Source organism: Meriones unguiculatus, chromosome 1 (assembly GCF_030254825.1).
Source record: "Meriones unguiculatus strain TT.TT164.6M chromosome 1, Bangor_MerUng_6.1, whole genome shotgun sequence".
In the NCBI taxonomy this organism is placed as follows: domain Eukaryota; kingdom Metazoa; phylum Chordata; class Mammalia; order Rodentia; family Muridae; genus Meriones; species Meriones unguiculatus.
Window position 1 is genome coordinate 104,517,081 of NC_083349.1, and position 12,740 is coordinate 104,529,820.

A 12,740-nucleotide genomic window follows, 5' to 3' on the forward strand; every position below is an offset into this window, starting at 1 on the left:
CAAGAAAGAAAGTGATAGAGCAGGGCACCTTATGCCCTTGTTTATACACATACACACACACACACACACACACACACACACACACACCCCTATGGTTGAAGGAGGGGAGGAGAATGGAAAAGGGAAAGGAAAGGAAAGAAAGAGAAAAGGAAAGAGGCTGAGGGAGGAAAAGGTGAATCTAAGCTCTTAGGTGTTTTGTTTTGTTTTTGAGACAGGTTCTCATTATGCAACCAATGTTGTCTTGGACACCACTGTTTAGACTCAGGCAGCCCTAAAACACATGACAAAACACCAGACTTAAAACATTAGCCAGAGCTGAGCAAGGTGGCATACAGCTGTAATCCCAGCACTAGGCAGGCGGATCTCTCCGAATTTGAGGCCAGCATAGTCTACAAAGGGAAGCCAGGATAGCCAAGGCTACATAGAGAGCCCTCGTCTCAAAAAAAAAAAAAAAAAAAAAAAAAAAAAACAAAAAACCAACCAACCACCAACCAACCAACCAACCAACCAACCATCCACCCATCCATTAGCCAGGTCCAGATACTGAGCTCTCAAATAAACAAAAAACAAAGAAATTACTTATTTAAAACATTTTTTGAGGTAGGGGCTCATTATGTAGTTCTAGTTGGCCTGTCACTATTGGACCAGGCTGGCCTCAAATCACTCCATTTGCCTCTGCCTCTCAAATGCTAGGATTAAAGACATATGCCACCACACCCAACTACAGAGCACTTCCTTTATCAAAATACAACAACTGTAACAATAAACATAGTGGACATTTTAACCTTACCTAGGACCACTTAAGAATCTGCTTTTTATATTACATTAATGGTTTTCCAGCAAAAACAAAAACTTACCTTGATTTAATGAGATGACAGGTATCCGATTAGCATTATATAAAAAAATATCTGCTCCATTCTCTTTGTTCCCTGATGAACTAGAATTAAGGCTCAATGTGAGCCACAACTGAAGAAGTGATTCCAACTTTAAAAAAAATAAAAGAAAACTATGAAGGGGAAAACATACTTACATTACCAAGTAGCATTCAAATAAAAATTATAAATAAATTTTACATTGCCTCCTAGCTATTTTAATTGGTTCACAAGCAAACAGATCTTAAAATTGATAAATTGTAATTTAATTGAATTAAAATATATAAATAATTCCCCTCACCATGCATGGTTTCCTCAATGAAAAATGGGTAAGTCAATTCTTTTCAATCACAGGATTATATACAATATAAAGCAGAAACAAAACTGCCAATGTTAAACTCATTAAAATAAAAAATGGCCAATCACTAAGGAAGAATCATTCTTAAGTATTACTATGATTTTTCTCAACTGAATATAACAAAGAAACCATCACGGTAAGGTGATGTACGAACTTTCCATCCAATAATAGAAAATATGTCAAAATACATTACTTTTCCTTTAAAGTCCTACCTGAACATGATGGACTTGAAGCATGGAAAAAAGTTTATTGAAACAAACATTTAACATTGGGACAGATGATAACTGAATAATGAGCTGGCTGTTCTGGTTTGCTGCTTGCAAACTCCCTAGAAGGGAATCATCTGTTCCAGTTGGAGATTGTGAAACTGAAAATCAAAAACACATTAGAATTTTATAAGCAAGGTTTCAGAACACACATGAATTAATTAACAGTCAAGAATAGGTTAAAAACTTTTTATTAACGTTAAATTCTGTACAATGGTTCTATAGTATTTGGGAAAAGGTTTTTTCTTCTTTTTTTTTTAAAAATGAATTACTATAAACTGAAGAAGACAAGAAAAAGAGGTTCCCAAATGCACAGCAGCAACCTTTACCACTTTTCCAAAGTTAATGAAACAAAAATCTTGACCAATTACTAAGAAGGCTTTTTTAGAATACTGCAATATGTAAAGTACATCAGTTCTTGTCTTACTGTGCTGTTAAACTTAAGGTACAGCATTCTAGAAAAGTGCTCCAGCCACTGACTTATACCCACTAAAATGAGACACACCTAGTTCAAGGCAGTGATCAAGTGCAGAAAAGTAACAGAAGTAGGTATTATTTTCAAAAGGCTTCCAATAAATTAAAAATAAGCAGTATCAAATAACAAAATGGATCTTGGAGGCATATTGCACTGTCTCATGTCATGAGGGACCGGGCTCAATAAAAAAGGGTCCTTTCTATATAAGATGGGAGATACTGCAAGATATTTTTCTAATACTGTAGGGGTTTTCTTTTATTCCTTCTATAGCAAGAAATAAATGCAGATTGTAAACTTTTTTTTATGTAATCCCAAATTCACGAGCTAAAATGCATCTTGAGTTCTCCTCATAGCTTGTGATCTTTCACAACACTTCTAATTTACTCACTCAGCCCAGGAGAAAACGATGTGGCATATCTACCTAAGGAAAAACGTCACTGTTATCCCTTCCTCCTCCACAGCACCACTGCTTACTGTCTGTCTTTGGTATGCAGGGCACTCACTCCTCCAAATGTACTTGCCTGACAGGAAACAATCCAGCCGTTACATCAGCATCAGCATTGCCAAATCTGGCAGAGCACCTGTTTCTGTTCAGACCATTAGACAAAAACTTACCTTTCTTCAGCTGTAATTAATATGTAATGCCGCTCAATTCTGGGATACAATTTGGAGGCCTTTTGGCTAACATTTCACTTACACCATCCAACCCAGTATTTCAGAATAAAGATGCTAATATTTAAAAAGTCTGCCGTGTCATGATGTACAATACAAGTAAGGAGTTAAATAGTATTTCCTAGAATACTATTAACCTCGCAATAACACAAAAACAGCAACATGCTTGTTCCTGGACTTACTCTACATGGAACTACATTTGGCACCCTAAAATGTCCACTTGTGAATACACTGTCTCATATCACAACAAACTACTAAGTTACAAAGGCTGTAAATTTACCACAGATGAAGAATTTTAAACTTGTCCTAGATAACTACGGAAACAAACAATGCACTGCAATAATCTGAATTTTAATCAAACTCACAAGTAGAAGATGTATTTGTCAATGCTTGTAAAATGGAATCTGCTTCCAGAGTAGACATCATTTTCAACATAAGTTCTGCTTGCTGTTCAAGGCCAACTTCTAGGCGAGCATCCAAAGCTACAAGATGAAAGAGGAGACACCTGATCAGTTACTCATGTGCTACAGGAATGTGTCAGCACCTGACCCCACAAGAAGCAGATGAGGCTTTGTCTTCACAAAAAAAAAAAAAAATCCTGGCATGCGCTATCAGCACTAAACCAGGGAGGATATCCGAGCAAGTGGAATAAAGATGGGAAATGAATGGTATAGGGATATGAAAAATAAATAAGTGACAAAATGACAACGGAAGGAAATACATTAAAGAATGGGAGATGGCTTTACCATGACAAAAAGAGGAGAAAACCAAAAGCAACTCAACAGAGAACTATCAGATGCAGAAATAAATTTTAGTTTCTCACAAAGGACACAGATAAATGTGTACAGACACATACTCATATAGTAACTTTCTCATATAGTAACTAACACAATGATAACAACCATCCAAATCTTGGTTTCTTTAGATAAATTTTAAAATACAGTACTAATAAGAGAAAAGACTAACCCCAAATAGAGGCAAAAGCAGGAAGTGATGAAGCTGAAGCATCATACTTTGCCAAGAACTAGAAAAGGCTCAAAGAATCACGAATATTCCCCAGAGTCTGAAGCCACTTAGTCATAGTATTCGTATCAGAGATAATTTATAAATTCAATTAAATGAAAGTAACTTAGTGTATATATTTAATAACTATATATGAAATTATCAAAATTAAAAATGTCTATAGCTTACAAAGAAAACAAATGGCATTAAAAAACTATAAGCACCTGATTAAAATAGAAAATCGAGAACTAAGTTGAAATTTAATGAAAACATCTCTGAAACATTCTCAGTGTTAGTCTCTAACACACACACACACACACAAAATGTGTCTACACAAGCACACAACACAAATGGATTCACCAAGAAAATATTCTCATACATTATGGAAAAGTGGGAAGGAAAACTGTAAGAGCCAGAGGGTCTCCTAGTAATGTAAAAGGCTACACCCAAAAAGTCTCAATAATATGATTGCCCAAACAGCCTGAAAACATGCATACAAGTAACATTCTACAGTTTGAGCACATTATTATATTTATCTATTTAGGAATACACACACACACACACACACACACACACACACACACACACACATATATATACATACACACATATATATATGTATTCCTATACCACAGGAATATACATGTATATACACATATATACATACATACATACATACATAGGCATTTAGTTAACAATGAATGAAAACAGAGGCCATCAATTTGAAGAGAGCAAGAGGGATTTATGGGAGGACTTGGAAGAAGGGAAGAGTAAATGATGTAATTATAATCTCAAAATAAAAGAAATTACAACAAAGTAAAATGATATAGTCATTTTACATATTAAACAACCATCAAATAGCTTAGGGTTAGTCTTACATTGAGAGAGAAATCAGGGTAGATCATCAATAAATATAAGCTCTTTAAACAAGCTGACAGAAACAGCTTTGAATGGCAAAGATAGCACACCAGTGAGCCCAAGTTCAGGTATTGTATTTTCAGAACTCAACTACTCAAAAGAAAACACAAATTCATAACATTTTTAGCATATGCCTTAAAATATTCCTTTGCAAGCTTACCCTGAGACACTGAAACACTGACAGTCTGGGATCCGTTCTTCTCTGAGTTTGATGCTGGCTTTGCTACAGGCATCCCCAGGCCTCCAATGTATGGGTTATAATTATAGGTACCATAATCAGCACCCCAATAGTCATACCATGTACTGCTTATAGGCTTAAAAAAAAAAACAAAACAGTATTAACTAAGTTATACATATTTGTAGTATTTTAACAGTATAAGCCTACAAAATAAACATTCTTTTAAATTCCTAAGTTGTTGGAATTTTATTAATTTACAAAATGGTTCAGTAATAACCTATTCATGTTTTTGAAAGAACTTAAAAATAATTTCTAAGATTAGAACCTGAAAGGTAACTATTATCAATAATAAAATGTAGCCAAAGAGCAGTAATTATATAAAGTACTGCAGGTGCATCTCCATTAAAACTGGAGGGAAAACAACAGAAATTACAACAGCAAGAATATTATATTAGGTAAGACACCAAGTGGCTGGTGCAATGCTGGTAATCTGTAACTAATATCTGCTGGCTTCTAAGAATTCTTATTACCATAACTGTTCATGGTTCTCTATGAATTTTAAAAAGATGTACTATATAGGAAATTGTCATTATTTTATTTTTACTTTAGTTTTTAGAAATTTGTTTATTTGGTGTGAGGCAATGTAAAGAAATTGGTTATCTATATCCATTATGTAAATGCTAAGGATCAAAACACTCTTGTTATTAGTACTTTTAAAACTTTTATTATGCTTAATTATATTAAAATGAATGTTAGAAAACTTTATTTATTATGTGTATCAGGGCACATGTCTGTGTACCATTTGCACCTGGTGCCTGCAGAGGCCAGAAGAAAGCAAAAGGACTGTAGAACTGGAGTTACAAATGGTACATTGTACATTGGGCACAGGATATCAAGCCCAAGTCCTCTGTAACAACCAATGGTCTTAACTGCCAGTCAATTTTCCAGCCCTTTTACCATTGTTTGTTTGCTTGTCTTTTAAGAACAACAAAGTACTTACTACAGCTTCAATTCAATATTTATGCTAAACAATGAGCTACATTTTGGAGCAAATGTGCATAATTTTCCTTTCACCCTTTCTTTCTGTTAGAATAGCTGAGAGTTTGGCAACTTACTAACCTTTTTATAGAACCCACACGTGTTGATTCTGTATATTGTTCTTTAATGTCTATCATTAATCTCTTGCCATCTGTGTTTAGGATTGGCTACTTATGTTTTGAGAGCCTTGAGATGTGTCATTATGTTATTTATTTGATATCTACAATTTTTTTGTTATCATTTTGTTTTTTGATACAGGGTTTCTCTGTGTAGCCTTGGCTGTCCTAGACTCACTTTTAGACTAGGCTGGACTCAAAACTCAACAGAGATCCACCTGCCTCTACCTCTTAAGCACTGGGATTAAAGGAGTGTGCCAACAATGCCTGGCTATAATATTTTTAGTATGAGTACTTACTACCATAAACTTTCTTCTTAGGACTGCCTTGGCTATATCGCAGAGGTTTTTATAGGGCACACTGTTACTATCATTTGTCTCTGATTTATTATTATTTATTTCTGCTATGATTTCTTGGATGACTGTTTATTCAACACTGTGTTTAGCCTCCAAGCATTTTTTTAGTTTTTATAGTTTCTCTTATTACTGATTTTTAGTTTTATACCACTAAAACTAGAAGTTTACAGAAGCTACCTTAGAAGTTTCTTTACTTGCTTTAATTTAAAACATCTAAGATATCTTTGCTCTTCCACATAATTACTAGGAAAAATAAGTAAGATAAAATCATTGTAACACAAAATACCTTAAAAACTTTGGCTGCAAGAGGATCCTTTTCTAAATCAATATCTAAAGGATCGATGTCAACTTCCATTAGATCTTGAAGTAGTTCAAGGTCAATTTCCTTATCTTTTTCCAAAGAAGACAGAGGAGGTGTACCTTCAAATGAGTAAAAGAGATTTCACTGGTAGATAATATTAAGTTATAGAACTAAACAATTTACATAGATTATACACATATACACCTTAAAGTATCTAACATTCACATTTAAGTATTAATCACGACGCAAATTTATCACTCTACAACACTATAAAAACATTCAACAGCAGATAGTGAAAAGAACACATTATCTACTCTTCTTAAAGTGTCATAAATTTTCCTATTCAAAAGTAATTAGGATACCTAAAATAGATTAATATTTTTGTTGCACTTACTACATAGTATCATTGAGCATGCAGCTAAGACTATTTACTTATATCATATCTACTATATATTAGAAATTATGTTGATCCCAGATTTCTCCATCTTTAAGTAGTTTTCTATAGCTGGCAGTGATTACTTTTTCATCCCTTCTTTTCACTGAATATATATTTACAGAATACACAGCAAACATAAACCTTTACCAGTTTCCGCATATGTACATAAAGATCGTATTTCATTTATCTATCCTTCCTAGATGAAGAAAGGGTTAGAAACAGAGGTGCATAGTTATTACAAAATACAACATGAGCAGCGAATAGAGTACACTGATGGCAAAGCCCTATTCTACTAGCAGGTCCAGAACAAGCCTCTTGGTAGGAGACATGAAGAGGGAATGAGCTCAAAGGACTACACTATGAGGGAACCTAGGACTAATAAACAATTATTTGAAAGTGACAAGAGGGTGTGTTTTAAAAATACATATTAGAGAACAGGGGCGCTCAATGAGGTCTTCAACACTGAGTTTCTATGTTTTCTACTTACATGTTCTTCTGTTAACCTGAGATCTAGAATGATCTGGGCTTTCCTGTGGGAGATTTTCTTGTTGACTTAACTGAGACGTAGACCCACCCACCCTTAGTGTACGGAGATCTAGACTGCATGAGAAGGATGACGTGAACGGCACACGGGGATTCACTCGCTTCTGCTTTCCGATTACAGATATGATGTGATTGGCTTAACAAGCTCTTGTCACTATAACTTCCTGAGTGATAAGATCAAATTTCAACTTATAAGGCAAAATACACCTTTCTATTATTTTTAGATATTTTAAGAGGAGTGTTTTGCCTACATGTATGTATCATACCACGTGTGTTCCTGGTGCCAACATAAGTAAGAAGAGGGAGTCAGATTCCCTGCATTTGGTAGCTGTGAGGCACTATGTAATGGGAACAAAACAAGTGCTCCTAACTGGTGAGCCAACTCACTAGTTAGTCCCAAATATTTCCTTCTAAGTTGTTTTAGTCTGGGTATTGCTTTTTAAAGTGATATATTAAAGAGACATATGAAAATATTTGAAATGCTATGAAATGAAAGCAAATATATAAATTATACTACATTAAAATACTTAATATATTATGAAATTAATAGAAAAACATGTTTATTTTAAAAAGGTCCTATTTTCAAAGACCTAACAGAAAAACACAAAACACAATTTTATGACTTTAATATTCCTCAACATGAAATCTATTTTCATTTACAAGACTGAGAAAAGGCTACTTTAAATATACTTTTAAAATTCACCTGCTATATCATGTGTTAAAGGTTCATCTATGGTTTCCAGCAACTGAACAGAAGACTGTGGAAGGGAGTCATCAGAGTCACCAGCTGTTGCTCCTACATCATCACTCACTGTGCCTTCTTCCATTGCTTCTACTGCTACCGGAGCCAACAATTCTCCTGTATTGGAGGACACAGTCCTAACCACTTTAATAATTTATATGTGTTTATTACCTGTATGCAACATATGGAGAAGCTAACACAGTGGTTCTCTAGGTCACAGAAGAACCAGGAAGCACAACATTGGTGGTAATAATCAAACAGGGGCTTATCTACCTGTGCACTGTAGTCTCTGAGCATCTTTCTAAAACCACTGTTCCGACTGTCAAACAAAGTAATTTAAATGGTTGCTACTGAAACATTTCTGCATTTAGGGATTCTCTTACAATCTTCTTTAGACATGACTTGAGCAATGATGAGCTAATCCTGACACATAGGAAAGCTGCATCTGACAAACCTGCTAGAATGTCCTGCAGCATACAGGTTAAGGAGTACTGAGCCCAAGCACCACCCCAAGAGATGTCTCCTCTATTGAAGTCAGTGCCAACCAACAGCAACAGCAGTCTTTCCAGCTGTGGCTCGTTCACAATCTCACACAGATGAATAGTTGGCCTTGTTGCATTTGCAATGCGTGCAAGAACCTGAAAAACATTATGAAATCACGTGCTTAAATACCATTTAAATTAACAAATAAGAACAAACACTGACGAGACAGTTTTCAAAGCAGGTGTTAACCTTTTCTATCAAACTACTTAAAATCAAATAAAAACAACAAAACTTATGCATTACATATTGTATCCTTGCCTCTGCCATGTTGAGTGGTGAGATTAAAAGATTGAGCCACCAGGGCCATATTTTGTGGCTGGTTTTAAATATGGGTGAATATTTACAATTAAGCAATGTGTTGCAGGAAAGTAATCATGGCATTCAAAGTTATTCATTAATCTCATTTATGTTTATATATTTCCTAAATAAATTTATAAAACATTAATGAAAGGCACTTCCCAAATTATCTACATTTCAAACCCTCTTTTTTTTTTTTGGGTATTATGAGACAGGGTTTCTCTGTGTAGCCTTGGCTGTCCTGGACTCACTTTGTAGACCAGGCTGGCCTTGAACACAGAGAATTCCACCTTCCTCTGCTTCTCTGAGTGACAGGATTATAGGTGTATATCACTACAGCTAGCACCAAACCCTCAAATTTTAAACAAACAAAAAATTGCATCTGGTTTTATCAGAAAATGAGTAAAATGAACTTTTTAAATCTTTCAAGGCACAAAAAGACAAGGAAAATACACAAAGCAGAAAAAAGAAAACTACTCCTTAGTCACTATCAAACCAAAACAGTTTACTTACCTTGCAGACAAATAATAAGAGGTCTGCATGGCATGTGAAATCCATGGAAAGAAGAAATAGTACAAGCTTTTGCACTACTGAGATACAACGCTCATGGGCCAGAGTAAATGGAAGAGGTTCTATCTCGGGGCTTTCTTTTGTTGTTGTAACTTCAGTGTCTAAACTGGAACGAGACCATTCTGCCGTCCGGCGTAAACGAATCAAATCCTTAAAATGCTGCACACAGAAATATACATGACTTAGAACAATGTTTATTTAATGGAAACGTCTTAGTATACACACAGACACACACACACTCACTCACTCACTCTTGTAAGATGAACTATCTAACATACAATTTTTTTTTCAAGACAGGTTTTCTCTGTGTTGACTTGGCTGTCCTAGACTTGCTTTGTAGACCAGGCTGGTCTGGAACTCACAAAGATCTATCTGCCTCTGCCTAGTGCTGGGATTAAAGGTGTGCACCACCAAGCCCAGCTACATACAATTTTTAATGCACAAAATTTTCATTTATACCATAAACTTCCAAGAAAAAATGGGAGAGGGGAGTGTGTTCTTTAAAACAACTGTCTCTTGGGACCAGGCTAACTCTAAAGTTGCCCTGAACTTTTGATCTTTCTGCCTTTATCTCCCAGATTGTTGGGATTATAGGCATGAGATATCACACTTGGCTAAAACTTAAAATTAAAAGCTATCTATATTGAATGGCATGAGTTATCTCCTATTTAAAGTACATGATATACAATAGAATTGCATAGAGGATGTAAAAGAGATTAAATCTAATATTTAATACAAATATTACCAAAACATACAATGAACTTATACAAAATGGATAGAAATAGTCACTTCAAATTATTTCAAAATCTAGAAAAGTATAATTTATAAATACAAAATTCAGAACTTAAAATTCAACGTCACTTAGGTGCTATGTAAAAATGGAATAATGAATACAAATTGAATGGGTGTTTTCGTTTTCTCTATTTTTGAGAGAATAGTCTTGCTTCTTGTAATCCTACAGCCTACTAAATATAAATATTAAGATTATAGGCAAACACTACCATGAGAAAAAAATTTAATTATATTTTTTAAAAAATCACTAGAACTTAATTCAGACATGGAAGTTTTTGAGTCAATTGTACCACGGGATATAAAGAAATTTTAATTCCAAATCTAAATCTTTACATATCATAACTGAAGAAAAAAGAAATGACAAGTATTTTACATATCACTCCTCTTTAAAATAATGACAGCGTACTTATAATTCCTTTTATTTTACCATAAAAATAATAGAACTATCAATGTCAAATGACCAATCCATAAAAGTGCACATTAATTCATCTACAACTTAATGACTCAAATCCACTTTGAAGATTATGTACTAGGCCGTGAAGGCAACAAAACTTTTCCCTCAATAATGCTGAGTACTTTGATTTTGAATGTTGATGAGAACAACATGTTATTTGGTTTCACAATTATTATTAAAAATCTATGATTACATTGAAAGGTACAGATCTTACCTTGGAGGTTGCCTGCTTTAGTTTTGCTTGCTCTACTAGTAGTTTATATGATGAGCCTTTGTTACTCTGTATTTTTTCTTTTTCCATTTGTTCCACCAAAGCCTTCTGTTTTGCCTTTAGTATGTTAAGTTGCTTAAAATACAAATAAACAACTTAATCTTAAAAATATCAACATTAAGAACAAAAATTAAATTACTATATATCTCTCAGAATTCACATTTCAAATAATTTAGCAATAAAATTTAATTTTTTTATTAAATAAAATATCTTTCCATTCATTACTAAAACTTAAGTTACTTACCCATGAGAAAAAAGAGGTACTTAGAAAACAAGCTGATTTCTTTTTCCAATAGTAGAACATAACTATTTTAAATGAAGGGAAAATATTTTTTTACTGAAGAATTTTTAGCTTTGCTTTTATGGGCATTTCATTTTGTAGTAGTAAATATTTTTAGTGTGTCTCAGTATGTCTTTCTTAATAGTTTTTTATAGCCTCTTTAAATATTTCTTTTAGTGTGTGTGTGTGTGTGTGTGTGTGTGTGTGTGTGTGTCACCTGTGCAGAGGTCAGAGGACAATGTAGTGGAGTCAGTTCTCTGCCAACCCTTTAAACTGAGTTCCAGGTTTTGAACTAAAGAAATCATGCTTTTGCAGCCAAGTACTTTTACCCCTATGGCATTTCATAAGATCCACAATGTTTTCTATTTTAATTCAGACTTATCTATCTAGCTTTAAGAAATAATAGGGATCTTTTGTACATTTTATTCAAGTTCCCCACATGATGACATTCTTCAAAATATAGCTTATCGTAAGTGATAAAACATAGCTATCATACTGATATATCATAACATAATAATTACAATTTAGTTTCAAAAAATGATCTCAAAATGTTTACAACTAATGTAGTAAATATAACAAAAAGAAAACAGAACTATTAATTTATTTTCAATTACAATTTAATTCTTATTGAAATACATGTTGCTTCCAAAGTATTTGTGACTAAAGTGACAACCTGATGTCCAGTCACCACACGTACTTTTAAAAGTTTATTTCCTACAAAAAAAATACCCCCTGACAAATCACAGCACAATCCTAACAAAACTGTTGCAGTGCTATAGTTACGAGATGCAGCAGCAATGCTAATCGCCCACACCAACCACTTCTGTAAGTTTTCAGTTTTGACAACCAAATATTCACCTTCAAAAACAAGCAAATGAAGGCGTTTCACAAAGTTGTCAAGCGAGTTTTACATGGAAACTTTAAATGACAGCTAAACTTGTGATGATACAAATTAGAAGTAGTTAAACTAACTGGAGCTCTTAAACACAAGACAGCGGTGGTGGCACGGGCTTGCAATCCCAGCTACTCAAGAAGCAGAGGCAGAAGGAATGACTTGTTTTGTTTTTCAAGACAGGGTTTCTCTGTGTAGCCCGGGGCTGTCCTGGATTTGCTTTGTAGAGCAGGCTGACCTCAAACTTATACAGAGATCCACCTGCCGCTGCCACCCTGAATGCCAGGATTACAGGTGTGCGCCACCACACCTAGCAGGAGTTGACAAATTTAAAATCGTCATACTGAGTTGCCCAACATGCAAATCCC

The 12,740-nt window shown here is 34.4% G+C and overlaps 1 protein-coding gene across 12 annotated transcripts in view; it reads right to left on the reverse strand.

The window, feature by feature from the left end:
• Birc6 (baculoviral IAP repeat containing 6) overlaps positions 1-12,740 on the reverse strand; it is a 184,665-nt gene that overhangs the window by 76,914 nt on the left and 95,011 nt on the right. For 10 of the 12 annotated variants that reach the window (XR_009584594.1, XM_060364456.1, XM_060364450.1 and 7 more), the window contains 9 exons: positions 11,144-11,275; positions 9,627-9,842; positions 8,728-8,911; positions 8,235-8,390; positions 6,538-6,671; positions 4,724-4,877; positions 3,009-3,125; positions 1,443-1,597; positions 858-984 (listed from right to left, as the gene is read on the reverse strand). Coding sequence is in view for 11 of the 12 variants with exons in the window: in XM_060364456.1 (XP_060220439.1) it covers positions 858-984; positions 1,443-1,597; positions 3,009-3,125; positions 4,724-4,877; positions 6,538-6,671; positions 8,235-8,390; positions 8,728-8,911; positions 9,627-9,842; positions 11,144-11,275 (1,375 nt within the window). In the remaining variant the exon portion in view is untranslated. The remainder of the gene's footprint in view (positions 1-857; positions 985-1,442; positions 1,598-3,008; positions 3,126-4,723; positions 4,878-6,537; positions 6,672-8,234; positions 8,391-8,727; positions 8,912-9,626; positions 9,843-11,143; positions 11,276-12,740) is intronic. The other 2 variants (XM_060364452.1, XM_060364437.1) reach the window with 1 other exon arrangement.